General features: G+C 47.2%; 2 protein-coding genes across 5 annotated transcripts; one reads left to right on the forward strand and one right to left on the reverse strand.

The window, feature by feature from the left end:
- Window positions 1–488: 488 nt before the first annotated feature.
- On the reverse strand, window positions 489–8,395 carry Nin (blastoderm-specific gene 25D). 4 transcript variants are annotated; one of them, XM_015180738.2, is made up of 8 exons: window positions 7,678–8,395; window positions 7,054–7,298; window positions 6,588–6,825; window positions 6,366–6,452; window positions 3,717–5,517; window positions 2,015–2,459; window positions 1,839–1,950; window positions 489–1,774 (listed from the first exon to the last, which is right to left on the reverse strand). In XM_015180738.2, exons 1-8 carry the CDS (start codon window positions 7,946–7,948, stop codon window positions 1,497–1,499), a joined length of 3,477 nt encoding a protein of 1,158 aa, XP_015036224.2. In that variant the 5' UTR covers window positions 7,949–8,395; the 3' UTR covers window positions 489–1,496. The 4 variants fall into 4 exon arrangements, with proteins under 4 accessions (XP_015036224.2, XP_033236979.1, XP_001356814.3 ...); XM_033381088.1 differs by lacking the exon at window positions 7,678–8,395 and adding an exon at window positions 7,378–7,493; XM_001356778.4 differs by lacking the exon at window positions 6,366–6,452 and having other exon boundaries at window positions 7,678–8,394.
- Window positions 8,396–8,739: 344 nt separating this feature from the next.
- On the forward strand, window positions 8,740–13,273 carry Bub1 (Bub1 kinase). The gene is made up of 3 exons (XM_001356779.4): window positions 8,740–10,039; window positions 10,098–11,939; window positions 12,001–13,273. The coding sequence occupies exons 1-3, from the start codon at window positions 9,143–9,145 to the stop codon at window positions 12,724–12,726; spliced, it is 3,465 nt and encodes a 1,154-aa protein (XP_001356815.3). The 5' UTR covers window positions 8,740–9,142; the 3' UTR covers window positions 12,727–13,273.
- The last annotated feature ends 340 nt before the right edge of the window (window positions 13,274–13,613 follow it).

Raw genomic sequence — 13,613 nt, forward strand, 5'->3', positions numbered from 1 at the left:
CTTTTGATTCTACCTATCGATGATGCATGTGCGTAACGAATTCAGCGGAAACCTGCGTTTGTTTTTTAAAATATCTTAGCATCACAATTTTTGCTTTAAAATTGAAATTAAATTATGTGACAAACACCCCGTAAATTTAACTAAATTTTAAGGTTTTTATTTTTCAGCGAAGGCAGCGTACAATCCATCTGCTTAAATTTGTACAGCTAAACCGTATTCGAAACATTTGACGAATTAACGCTAGTATACATGGATATTGGAAGACCACTCGGATCCTGTGTAGATTAGCAGCAAGAATACTCCATTGTTTTCAAATTTAAATTTAAATTTGTAAATCATAAATGTACCACCAAGGGAACTAGAAGCTTATTATTTTATAAAAACTCAATCGTAATAGGTTTTTTAAATAATTTTATATTTGGTTTTATATTTTTTGATACTTTTTGTTGATACTTTTAAAAAGTAAATTTCTATTTTGATCGAAAGTATTGGGTTAAGCAGCGTTGACCACACATGCCATGCATACATAATATTTACTAATGTGTTGAATCGAAATATGTATTACATAGTTAGATAAGGGGGATATTGCATTCCCCTACAGATAAACCGCGGGTGCGATTGAAAAATGTTTAACAAAATGTTCGCGTTCGCAAAAGCAATCGAAGAGTATTGGCTAACTTAAATCGCATAAATACAAAATACATTCAATTGTGTATAAGATAAGGTGTGGTATGGATTACAGATGTACAGGTCTTTTTTCGTTACATATTATATCAATATCATAGATCATTTTGTTTGTTTGTTTGTTTGTTCTACCAATAAAATTAACAACAATTCCGATGCATTTGGATTGGGCACGTGATAAACATTTGATAAACGTGGCTTGCCTACTCTCTCTCAGACGCATAACAATTTTAAAATACTGTTCTTTTGTTCTTTCTTCTAATATAATTATAAGTTAATAGACGTTAACTATTTTTGCGTAGTCAATTATTAAGGTCAACATTGCAGTAGAATATATAGCGATATCTATATATTGTATATTAAACGAATACGCGCGCGCACGTAAATAGTTTCTCCGTTTAGTTTATGTCGATTATTGTGTTACAAATTGGTACATTAGTGTGTGGAGATTGTTCCTCTTTGCGCGTGGGTGAGTTTTTTAGTTACTTGTTTAGAGATATTGTATTTTTTCTTGTTTTTGTCGATGTGCTGTGGCTCTTTCGTGTCACAAAGAGGCACAGCAGATCGACAAAAACAAAACCAAATACAATAACTCTAAACAACTAAACAACTCTAAAAACTATTTACGTGTGCTGTGCCTCTTTCGTGTCAAACAACATTCATTTACAAACGACAATGCAGCACGAAAAAACAGATACTAAATTAAGTCTATATATATATAACATTCATAACGATACGCTGCATACGGAGTGCATGAGTTCAAGTTCGATGTCTCTCTATTGATTGGTTGATTGGTTGTCTTCTTGTGTCGACTAAGGCATGCCTGGCAATCCGCCGAGGGCGGCACCAACTAGACGCTGCTGCTGCTGCTGTTGCTGCTGCTGCTGCTGTTGGTGTATTAGGTTCACGCGCGCACGCTGCTGCTCCAAGCGCTGCACGGTGGCGGTCAGATGCGAATTCTCCACATACAGATCCTTGACAAGAATATCGGCATTCTGCAGACGTTGCGTCTGATCGGCCAGCATAACGCCCTGCGCCTCGATGCGGCCATGCAAATCGTTGAGCTCCACTTGATGCTGACGCCAGGATTCTGAAAGAACAAACCCCAATAAGAATTGTGTATTTTCTATTGCCATACCAGCTGAGCCACTCACGCTGCATCAGGGACTCGGTGTATTGCTGCTGCTGCTTGATCACATTTTGCAGATGGCGATTTCGCAGCTCCAGTTGGTTCAGTCGCTGCTGAAGCGTTGGATGCGTGGTTCGCTGTAATAAATTGAACGTTTAATCATCAAGTTTATCCTTTGGTTACCCCGCTCCAATGGCTCACCGCATAGGCCTTCTCGAGTACAGGTCTCGCCTCCTGCAACTGTTGCAGTTCCATGACCAAACCGTCACGTTGCAGGCTCAAATCCTTGATCTGCTCCTTCAGCGACAGCTCAAAGAACTTGAGGCGCTTCAGCTCCTCCTTCAGTACATTGGGACTGCTGCACTTCTCGTGGCTGCGGCACGAAGCCTTGCTGTTGGACACCACGCTGTGCGTATCGAAGCTCTTGTTGGATGCCGTCGATGAGGTCTCGCAATCGGCTATCTCTCCCTCCGACTGCGCCTGCTGGGGGCTCTGCGACCGCTTGGGTTTGCTGATTGGTGCCGGTCCGGACGGCCCCGGTTGCGCAGAAGATGATGATCCACTGTTTGTGGGCGACCCACCCGACGATGTGCTGTCAAACGGTGTCGTACTAAAGATGGATGTTTCCGAAGTGGTGAGGTTGTTCCTGTTTTCACAGAACATTTAAAAACATTTTTAGATCATTTGAAAATCCACATAGACCGTAGAAAATATATCAAGTGCATGTGCATGTGCATGTACTGTGCAGAACTATAGGCTATATTTATACAGATTTTTGGAGTTTTGAAATTCGCCTATTTGAAGGTCGGAAGGATCCATTTTTAACGTGGATCTGGGCACAGAAATTTATCTACAGCCACAACTCGATCTCTCAGACAATAAGATATAGAGCACACAGACTCGTCTCTTGATTCGGATCAAGAATATAAAATATAATACTTATTTCGGAAATATCCATTTTGAGACATTTTAAGGAAATACTATGCAATCGATCGGAATAAATAATTATAGCTTCTTTTTAGTTACTTCAACAATTTTTCATATACAAGAAATGCTTCTTTCGTCTTTCCTAAAGTTCATATCTTTGCAGAATTTGTAATTGCATTTTTCTAGACTTGGGCCAGTATTTTATCTAATATTTTGTTAAGGTTTACTTTCTATATATTTGTATCGTAAATAAACCCCAAGATAACGATCCTATATACCATTACTGAATGTTAAAAAATATTTATATTGATCTTAAGAACTAGAGAGAGATTTAATCATAGAGAGAGCAAGATATAGGATTGTGGCTCCTGTAACCATTGAACCGAAAACCGAACAAAATACCTAATTTATTGCTGCATAAACTTTAGAAAAAAAACCTATTCTCGCTTAAAATATATTAACCGATGACGGATTTTATACCAATGTTGTATCAAAAAATCAAAGGGTTCTAAGGCCCTAGAAGCAAGGACCATAAGATCTTAAGCCAGAGTTAGTTTAAAAATCTTTAAAAATAAAAATAAGATAGTATTGTACAAAAAATGCTGCATTTATATGCTGTTACATTTTCCTTTGTTTTTTATATGATTTTACTTATTTAAAAACTAGCCATTTTCAAACTTTATTAAATATGAATAAATATTCGCTAACTTTATGGACATAAAATGAATCTGCCTAGAATCTGTGGATAATTCTTAAAAATTTTTCAAAAATGTACCTACATATTTTACATGTAAAACCCCATCATATGGCACCCAACCTTTCGGCATTATAAATTATATTTATTGGACAAACACATACATATATTACGAACTAGTTTAGCCTAAGCTTAGATGTGGTTAAAAATGAGTGATAAAACATATATACAGGATGAGGAAATAGCGTGAGAGACAGACAGAGATGGTCATGGAATACTCACCGACTGGTCGCCTTGTGCGAAGGTGAGCCACCCAACATATCGAGAGCACTGCCGCCACTGGTTTCATCTGCTGGCCCTGCTGTTTGTCCGAAAGTCTTGGCCGGCTCCTGGATGGTGCTCTGCAGCCAGAGGTAGCTGATGGGGGAGCTGGCCGGACTCTTGCCCGCATCGGCGCTCAGTTGGGCAATCGATTCCGAATTCAGTTCGCAGGCACCGGTAAGGATCTCCACGCTCTCGCCGAGTCGTTGCCGCAGATCCTCGATCTCGCATTGCAGCGTACCAATCTCCTGGGACTTCTCCTCCAGCATGCGCACGGTGCTGGAACGTAGCTGGGCGGCCTCGGCCTCCAGTTCGGTGTACTGCTGCTCGAGCATGTCGCGCTCATCGATGGGCGAGAGGCGGCCATCCTTGCTGAACTGCTCCTCGTATTCGCGCACCTTCTCCATCAGCTCGGTGAATTTTTTGTCGCTCTCCTGCTGCTCATCCTCGTAGATCTGGCGCTCCTTCTCGAACATCTGACGCTCTTCGCCCAACTTCGATTGCCAATAATCCTCGCATTCCTCATATGCGCGCTGCATCTGCTCCAGACTGCCCTCCAGCTCCTTGCAGCGGCTGTCTGGTGCGGCTCCTGTGGCTGTGGCCGCCTGCAACTTCTCCTCCAATTCTGCAATGCGTTGCTTCAGGCTGGCCAGCTCCTCGTCGTGGCTCTTGCTACGCTGCAACTCCGAGTTGAGTGCCAGCCAATCGCCGCTGTTGCTGTTGCTATTGTCGCTTAAGTCGCCGCCACCAGTGCCCCCAGTCCCATCGGTGCACTTGCGCTGCTTACCCAGACGCGGACTCTCCTCGGTGATATGCGTCTTGCTGGGGGAGTCGCCGCGTCGCTTTGTGGCCGCCACACCACCGGCCGCTGCCTCTGAGTCTTGGTCCTGCTTCTTGTTTCTGGTCTTAATGCGCGTCAATTCCAGAGTCAAGCTCTCAACTTCGATGGTCAGCTCGTCAGTCTTATCGCGCAGCTGGGCATTCTCCATTTGGAGGGCGGCCAACTTCTCCATCAGCTGCAGCATCTCCTCCTCGTCCGCGGCCGCCTTGTCGACGCTATCGCGTCGTCCGCTTTGCGGACTGTGCTCGGGACTGCTGCTGCCATGTTGATGACGACCCGACAGCTCGTTGTTCAGCTTGATGTTCTGCTCGAGCAGATCAGTCATTTGCAGATGCGCCTTCTGCTGCTCCCCCTCCAGTTCGGCGTTCTCGATGCGCACTAGTTCCAGCTCCGTCTTGAGCTTGATCTCCTCCTGTTCGAGGTTCTTTAGCTGCGCCTCCAGCTTCCCCGTCATGGCCGTCCAGTGATCGCGATCGTTGCTCATCCGCAGCGTCAGTTCACGCACCATGCTCGCATGCCGCTGCTCTAGCTGTTGCACCTGCTGCTTGGAGTTATCCTCGAGCGTGGCATGCCGCTCGTCCACCTCGGCGGCGAGCAAAGCCACCCTCTGGTTGGCTGCCTTATTGTCGGAGCGCAGCTTAAGGTTCTCCTCGTGCTGCTGGCGATAGGCTCGCCGATAGTTGGCCAGCTCCGACGACTGCAGGGCCACTAAGGCACGCAGCGTATTCGTGTGCGGATCCCGGTCCATGGGACTGCGGGACTCCTCCTCCAACACTTTGGTCAGCTGCATCAGATTGACCTCCTCCTCGTCGAAGCCCAGGGCATGCAGCAGGGCGCGACTGTTAACGATGTTGGCCTGATCCCAGGCATCGATTATGCTCTCCGCACCAATCATCTCCAGCTGCTGTGGCGTCACGATGTCTGCAATTCTCACGGCAATTAGCAAATCAGCAACAATAATGATTAGATTATGTACCGAGTCGTACATATAGCATTTATGTACACATTTATAGCCCAAGATACCAGGTGTAGGTGTAGGGGAGTGGAAGAGGGAGTGGGAAAGGCAAAGGGAACGGATGTAGTTGTGGTGATGGTGTAAGCGAAGGCGCCGAAAGTTTACTTTAGTTAAGATCCGACAGTGAAAATAATTTGGCATATAGAAATAAATAGAAATCATGGAAAAATAGTGCAAAAGGAAGCCTAATACTCAAGTTCTGCAAGGACACATTTGGGAGGTGCAAATTTCAGATAAACGAACGGACAAATTCCTTTCGAATGACTCAAACAGTTAAAATTTAACACAAGCGAATTTTGTACGAAGAAATTCAGCTTGGAACTAAAAAATTTACCTTCTTTTAAAGGCATTATGTTCGTCAAGATACAGGTAATGATCTTTACAATAGGACTCTTCATGCACAAGACATGTATGTGGTTTCCTTTTCGCGGTCTATCTAGGGTATTCTCTTGTACGGCATTCGCTTTAAGTATGAGTCCTATCTGTATCTATACTATCTATTCTATCTAAATGTCTTTGCCAAATTAAGTCCCCTGCGGAGTTCCAACACTTTTTCTTTTTTTTTTTTGGTAATAGATAGGTGAAGGTAAATACAATATAGTACGACTATTTATGTGATTATACAACAATTAAACGGTGCGGGCTACATAGTAGAGTGCGATTAGATACCGGATTCGAATGGTTGGAATTGGGTTTGGATGTGGATGCGGAGAATGCTCCTCCTCGAGAGAGTGATAGAGAGAGCGGCACAAACCTTTGCAGCAGAACAAACGGCCGCCGTGATAGCATCTCCCGTGCTCATACGCCGGTGCGGTGGCGGTGGCTGGCAGCAGGTGGGTGCCTGCGGTGGGTGTACCAACAACAACAAGTAGTGTTTTTGTCTTTGCTTTTTATCATAAATTCTGGGCATTTTGGGCTAACAAAAGTGACTGGGGCTGCCAGGGGGGCGATTGTGTATGCTCTTCCTCGTACTTACCCAGAGATTCGACGCTGCTGCTGTTTTGCTGCTGATTCTGATTCTGTTTGGCCAACTGTTTCAGCTTGCTGGCCGCCGTGGGAGATGTCACACCCACTCCTGCTGTTGCACCCAACTTCGATTGCAGATTCTTGCGGGCGGGCAGCGAGGCGCAACGCTTCAGCTTGCTGCCGCTGGTGTGGACGGAACGCAGTCGCCGGCTGCCCGGGAGATCGCTCTGTGAGGATGACCGATGGACCTACGGGTGCGCAGAGAAGTTGGCATTAGTGACGAGCATGAACGAAAACGGTAGGACAATTTAAGCCCAGAAGAATGTCAGATTTCCCTCCAAAAAGAGGGAGCTGCTGTAGAAGGTACGGTTACACGTTGAAAAATTATTTCTTCAATGCAGTTGTCTTCCATTCCTTATCCTTCCCTCGTGAAGATCGCCTAGAAATCATTTAGAAATAAAGATTGGGGGACCCACCTGTACGCTCAGATCATCGCAGCCATTGAGACTCCTTTGCTGCTTCTGTTGCTGATCCTCATCCGTATTGTCCGAGTCCGTCACCGACAGCTCACAGAGCCCTCCACCCTGATGTGGCCTGGAGCGGCGTCCGTATTTCTTCGTTCCCACAATCAGTTTCGGTGAGACCTCGCGATCCGAGGATTCGGGTGGACTTTCAATATATGTGCTGGCCAGGGGCTCATCACTGATGACCAGAGAGCGCTCTAAAATAAGAACAAAAACATAAAGAAATATATGAGAAACTGAGGCCAAAACGAAGGTGTGGCTGCTGTTAGATTCTACCAAAGCGTGCGGCTAATTTTTCAATTATTGGATCTGTGATGTGGCCGCCAGCACGGCGATAGTAGAAGCGCGTTCCCATTTTGATTATGAACTAAAGTGTTTGCCAGAATGAGAGCTGCTCTTATATGTTAGAATCAGCTACCTGAAGCATCCTTTGGACAAATCAGCAGGTAGGATACGGGCCGCTAATCGTAAAAAGTGGCGATTACATCGATGGGTTTTATGATCGCGGCCAACAGCTGCCGCCGCTGCTAATCCGCGAACCAAATACCCAAAAACTGATACTGATTTTGGCCTTACCCATAAATCCCGGGGACGCTGTGCTGCTGTCGAATTCTGCGCCAAGAAAATTGAGTAGCGCCTCCTTGAATTGCCCGAAGGATACACCAAATTCGTGGGCGCCACAGCTGGCGGCAAGGCTGGTAATCAATGCCGCCCCCTGGTCGCGCAGCTCCAACAGGGAGCAGAGCTTCAGCAGCGAGGTCTCGTCCAGCAGGCCGCAGTGGGTTGTCTCGCAGCTCTGGAACATCTGATACAGTTTCTGTTCATACGGATCGGAGGACACTTCCATTATATCGCGGGGGATACGCGGGCGCCTGCAGTTTGTAGCCGTTTTTGGAAAATCTTGCGGTGAAATCGATAAAGCGCTGCTATTGCGTTGCCGCTGCCACTGCCACTGCCACTGCACCTGGGCGGGGGGGACTTCCACGGCCAGGGGTCGACGAAACTATAAGCGTAAGCGTAGGGGAAGATGGAGGCGGAGGTGGAGGAGGACAAGGCAAGCGCGTGTCTGGCTTTGGAGCGTGGGAGGGCGGGGACTCTACACTAAACTATGATATGCACTTTGGAACAAATAACAGAAAACACAGCACTTATTGGTTGCAGTATTTTGGCTTAGCGTTTGATTAAAAAAAAAACAATAATATAATGCAGTAATAGCCGAGCACTGTGTCGCCTTCTGACGGGCAGTAAATAAAACAGTCATTCAGCTAGGAATGGGGCACGTCACTGGCGCGCATATCGAAGTCACAGCTATCGGACAGATAAAAATATATCATACAACATATAAATAAAAGCAATTGTTGTAAAAAATGCATATTATTAATTTTTAAATTTATGTTTAAATTGAAACCAAAGTAGGCATTTTATTTTTAAAACAGTTAGTATAAAAATTGGAATATTTTTGAACATATAATATTGCTACTTCAACTTATTGTTGAAGAGAACTGAAACATCGTTAAATCTGTTTCAACATATGTATGTGCAAGTTTATTTTAAATGATAATACATACATGACATGCATTTGATCGAAATGGGTGTTTATCTGTTTAAAATAAACCAATCAACGTGACTTTTAGCGATATATCGACTTGTGTACGTGACTGTGAGCGCAGTGGCGATAGTGCTATCGATGTTTCTTTAGCACCATCCATTTGCAAGCCAAAAAAAAAAAAATAAAAAGCAGATATATTTTATTTTTGTGATTCGTAGCCAAAAGAGCGAAAAACTAATGGAAATTCGGTGCAGTAACCGCGTTGCAATGGAAAAACGTGATTAGGGTTTATGTGCGAGCAACGTTTTGCATTGGAGTTTCGTATTCCGATAGCACGGCCGATACCCCCTCGCATCCGGAGTGGTTCTTCTCTGCTGTTGATATAAATTTTTTGTTTTCATTACGAAACCTCGGTCTGCCCGCAGGCAGGACACCGACACCGATCGGGACCAGGATTGGGATTAGGCAAACAGTGAGCACATTCTTATTGCAATGGCCATGCACTCGTACATGCGGACGGGCCCCAGCCAGAGTCAGACTCAAGCGAGTAGCCAGGCGAGTCCGGACGAGATGAATGGCTTCCTCAAAGATAAGCAGGCCTGGGAGCACGCCATATCGCTGTACCAGGGACCGGATCCCCTCGATCATTGGTACAACTACATATGCTGGTACGAGAACCATGCGCACAGCGATCCGGAGCTCAAGTTCCGCGAGACCCTCGAGCGCTGTCTGACCGAGTACGAGCACAGCGAATACTACAGGCAGGACGCACGCATGGTGCGCCTGTGGCTGAAGTACATAGCTATGCAAACGGATCCGCTGCACTTCTATCAGGTGCTCTTTCAGCGGGGCTCTGGACGCCAAGTGGCCGCCTTCTATATTGGCTGGGCCAGCTACTATGAGTCGCGGGAGCAGTTCAAGGATGCCGAGGCTGTATTTAACCTGGCCTTCCAGGAGAAGGCCCAAAGCAATGCCGAGCTCCAACATGCGCACACCAAGTTTACCTACGCCCGATCATTGCATTATCAGCGACAACAGCAGCAGCAACAGCAGGCGCAGGTGCAGGCACAACAGCCGCAGCCGGATGCCTTGCAACAGCTGGCAAACTATGCCCAGCAGCTGCCGCAAAGCTATGCGCCACAACAACCACGTCCACAGCCGCCATATCAACAGCAGCACGCATCTGTTTATCAGCAATATCCGCAACAGCAACAGCAGCCACAACAGCCGCCACCGCCACCTCCAGCTCATTCTCAGGAACAGGTGGCGGCCTATCAGACGCACTACCAGGATCAGCCGCGCTACGAACAGCAGCAGCAGCAGGTCCCTCCCCCTGCCACAGCACATGTTCCTCCGCAGCAGCAGCAGCAGGCGGAGTATGCGCCTCAGGTTGGTATAAGAACTGTTCCCTTTTTCGTGAAAGATTCTCATGTGAATGCACTTTTAGGCGCACTTTCAACCACCCCAGGAGCAGGCTTTGCCACAGTCCCAGCCACAGCCACAGCAGCAGCAGCAGCTACAACCGCACCACCCACAGCCGCAGCCGCAGGAGCCACAGCAGCAGCATAATGGCAATGGGAATAGCGTGAATGCAGAAGCAGAAACTCCGTCTCCGTCGCCTGCCATCTCTGAAGTAGCCGGACTACGTTTGCCGCGCAATTTCCATCCGTATGGGCGGAATAATCATGAGACCTGGAAGCCAGCCCTCACGCTGGAGGAGCCCGACGATCCATCGCGTGTCTGTCATTATGCCAAGCAATTGGTTTATCCGCCAGGCGCTGGCATCGAGTACAGTCCCGAGGAGATACTCGCCCGCAAATACCAACAGATGCTGGAGGACAAGCAAAAGCCGACGGTGCAACAAGTGCAGCAGGAGCACCAGGAGCAGCAGACACTTTATGATTCCTACGAGTCGGAGGCTTCGTACTACATGACTGCCGTGGATGGAGCGCTCTACGGGAACAGAGGTAGCACCAGTGCGGCGGCGGACTCTGCAGATGAGAAAGTGGCCGAAGAGGAGGCAGGCGAAGAGGAGGAGGAAGCAGATGAAGACGAGGACGAAGGCGAGCAGGAGGAGGAGGAAGAAGAAGACTCCGAAGAGGAAGATGAGGAGGATGACGAGGAAGAGGAGGACAACCAGACTGAAGGATACACCAATGGGGGAGTGCAGTTCAGTGCCCAGACAACCTTCGAACAGGAGAATCGCTCTATCAAGATCAAGTTCAAGAAGGAGCGCACGCTGGAGAGCAGCAGCACCTACAGTGCCTACACCATCGAGAATATCTACCACCAGCAGCATCCACAGCATCAGCAGCAGCAACACCAACATCCACATCCACAACAGCCTCATGTGCCGCTGGAACCCCAGCCCGCCTGCTCTCCAATACCAGCAGCCACAGCCACAGCGGGCATCCAGCGTCAGCGAAACGGAGGCCATCATTTCCATCCATATCTGCATGTGCAGACATCGACGCCGAAGAGCGAGGCGAATGGCTATCGTCGGTCCCGCGCCAAGGTCAAGCGGAGCAAATTCCAGCCGGATCTATGCAGCAACAGCAACTCCTCCTCGGCAGCAGATGTGGCCGGAGTGGCCTCTGGAAATGCGGCATCGGCTTCGGCTGCTGCTGCTGCTGTGAATGCAGGCACTGCCTCGGCCAGTGCCGCCCTGCCCATACACAATGCTACCTTCAATGACAATGCAAACTTCTCCTTCTCGAGCGCCACAGCCCTGGACAACTCCAACAATTCGCTGGCCCTGGCTGTGGATCGCCTACACTTCCGCGACACCTCGCAGGCGAATGCCTCTGGGAACAAGACGCTGCAAACGCACAACAACAATAATTACAACACAAACAACAATGGCAACTCGACGGCGACACTGGCGGACTTTTCCACGTTCCAGGAGAACTCGTACTTTGCCACCCAGCACGACACCGAGGCGCAGGAGCGCCGTCGGTCGAAGGCCGTAGAGACAATAGCCCGGCATCTGGCCAAGGAGACAATCGATCCGTTCAACAGCGAGCTGTGTCGGGCCTTCCTCACCAAACTGAATTTTCCCGGCGACGATGACGACCATGCCAGCTACAAGATCGTACAAACGCCACTGCCAAAAATTTCCAATACGCGCACCCTGAACGTCCTCGAGGGGGTGCAGTTCAACATTGACAAGGAGGTGGGCCGTGGCTCCTTTGGCTCCGTGTACAAGGCCACCGACTCGCGGACAGGCAATGTGGTGGCCCTTAAGTACCAGAAGCCACCAAACACCTGGGAGATTTACATATGTGATCAGGTAAGGGAATACAAAAGCAAAACCATTTATGGATCACATAAATTCGGTTGTTTTTTTGTAGGTACTGAAACGCATCAAGGAGCCGGAGGTGCTGCCGGGACTGATGGACATTTCAACGGCGATAATTGCGCCGAATGCCAGCCTAATAGCCACAGAATTCTCGCCCTTTGGCTCCCTGCTGGACATCAACAACAAGATCCGTCAGGCCACCACCAAAGTGATGCACGAGTCCCTGGTCATGCATTTCACGGCGCAGATATGCAACATTGTCGATCATCTGCATCGCCAGCACATCGTCCATGCGGACATAAAGCCGGACAACTTTCTGCTGATGCGTGTGCCCAGCGTGGACAGCCCGCTGCCCTCGCTGCGACTCATAGATTTTGGTTGTGCGATCGACATGTCGCTCTTTCCCGATAGAGAGCACACAAAGTTCCGCAAGGTTGTGCAGACCGAAAGCTTCACCTGCATCGAGATGCAGGAGGGTCGCCCCTGGTCATACGAAACGGATCTCTTCTGCATTGCGGCCACCGTCCATGTGATGCTGTTCGGCGAGTATATGCAGCCGCAGAAGCGCGGCGCCACATGGGACATACGCCAGAAGCTGCCGCGCTACCTCAAGAAGCACGTCTGGTCGAAGTTCTTTGGCGAGCTGCTCAATATGCAGGCAGACAAGCTGCCCGCTCTGCGGGATATGCGCGACATCATCGAGGAAGAGTGCTATCGCATGGACTCGGAGCTCCAGAAGCAGATACGCACTCTCTCCAACATCCTGCATCGACGATAACCAAGCATTCGCCGTTCCACTCTATTATATTAGTTTTATTTCTATTTCTACAAACATTTTCATTTAACCTTTTGACTCAAGTCAACCTTTGAAACACATGAAATAGGACATTTCCACAAACTGTTTAAAAAAGCTAAAAGCCGGCCAGGGCTAATTCTGGCAGGTAACACACATTATATTGCTTAGGTTTAAAGTGTAATAACCCTCTATTTATTTTATTTCGATGCCAAAAACCAATCAAACGAACGCTAAACAAACATTCAGACTCTGTAAATATTTTAGCCACAGACTCGACCCAAAAGCCAAGACTTTTGAAATGAGTTTGTGAAAAACACAAAACTAATGAATATAAAGTGTAATTTTTTATGTATATGTACAGCAAACCTCAACAAGCGCAAATGTAAAAAGAAAATGAAGTAAGAAAAAAAGCGATAAAAAACCCCACAATTATCAGATTGAATCGTTCGATCTACTGTACTATTGAGTAATATATAAAGAACTTTAAATGATAGTAAATAAATTGACGAAATGTTAACACAAAAACAAACTAAAACACACATGGATCGAAAGAGCTGATATGCTATTTTATACATTTGCAGATTGATGGTTTCCATGGAATCACAGACGAGGATATATGTATGTTGGGTTCGAAAAAGGTACAACCTTTTATCAGATGGTTTGGAGAAATAGGAATGGGAATATCGGCCCATGTCATGGTCCCGGAAACCCGATGTTGGATGAGTTGGAACTGAGTTTTCATTGAAATTAAATCTTTTATACATAGTTAGTGCTGTTATTTCCAATCGATCCAATCAATCCATTGCAACTCAGTCCTCTTAGGTCCCTAAGGCCGTAGGGTCTACTTATGTTGTTTATTTCGATTTCAG

The sequence above is a fragment of the Drosophila pseudoobscura genome, chromosome 4 (assembly GCF_009870125.1).
Source record: "Drosophila pseudoobscura strain MV-25-SWS-2005 chromosome 4, UCI_Dpse_MV25, whole genome shotgun sequence".
Classification (NCBI taxonomy): domain Eukaryota; kingdom Metazoa; phylum Arthropoda; class Insecta; order Diptera; family Drosophilidae; genus Drosophila; species Drosophila pseudoobscura.

Excerpts from the sequence above, each read along its gene's own strand:
- Nin (XM_015180738.2), bottom strand. The coding sequence starts at position 7,948 with ATGGAAGTGTCCTCCGATCCGTATGAACAGAAACTGTATCAGATGTTC. Across the intron at positions 7,299-7,677 it reads AGCGTCCCCGGGATTTATGG|AGCGCTCTCTGGTCATCAGT; the intron begins GTAAGGCCAAAA and ends TTCTTATTTTAG. Across the intron at positions 6,826-7,053 it reads GCGATGATCTGAGCGTACAG|GTCCATCGGTCATCCTCACA; the intron begins GTGGGTCCCCCA and ends GCGCACCCGTAG.
- Bub1 (XM_001356779.4), top strand. The coding sequence starts at position 9,143 with ATGGCCATGCACTCGTACATGCGGACGGGCCCCAGCCAGAGTCAGACT. Across the intron at positions 10,040-10,097 it reads AGGCGGAGTATGCGCCTCAG|GCGCACTTTCAACCACCCCA; the intron begins GTTGGTATAAGA and ends ATGCACTTTTAG. Across the intron at positions 11,940-12,000 it reads AGATTTACATATGTGATCAG|GTACTGAAACGCATCAAGGA; the intron begins GTAAGGGAATAC and ends GTTTTTTTGTAG.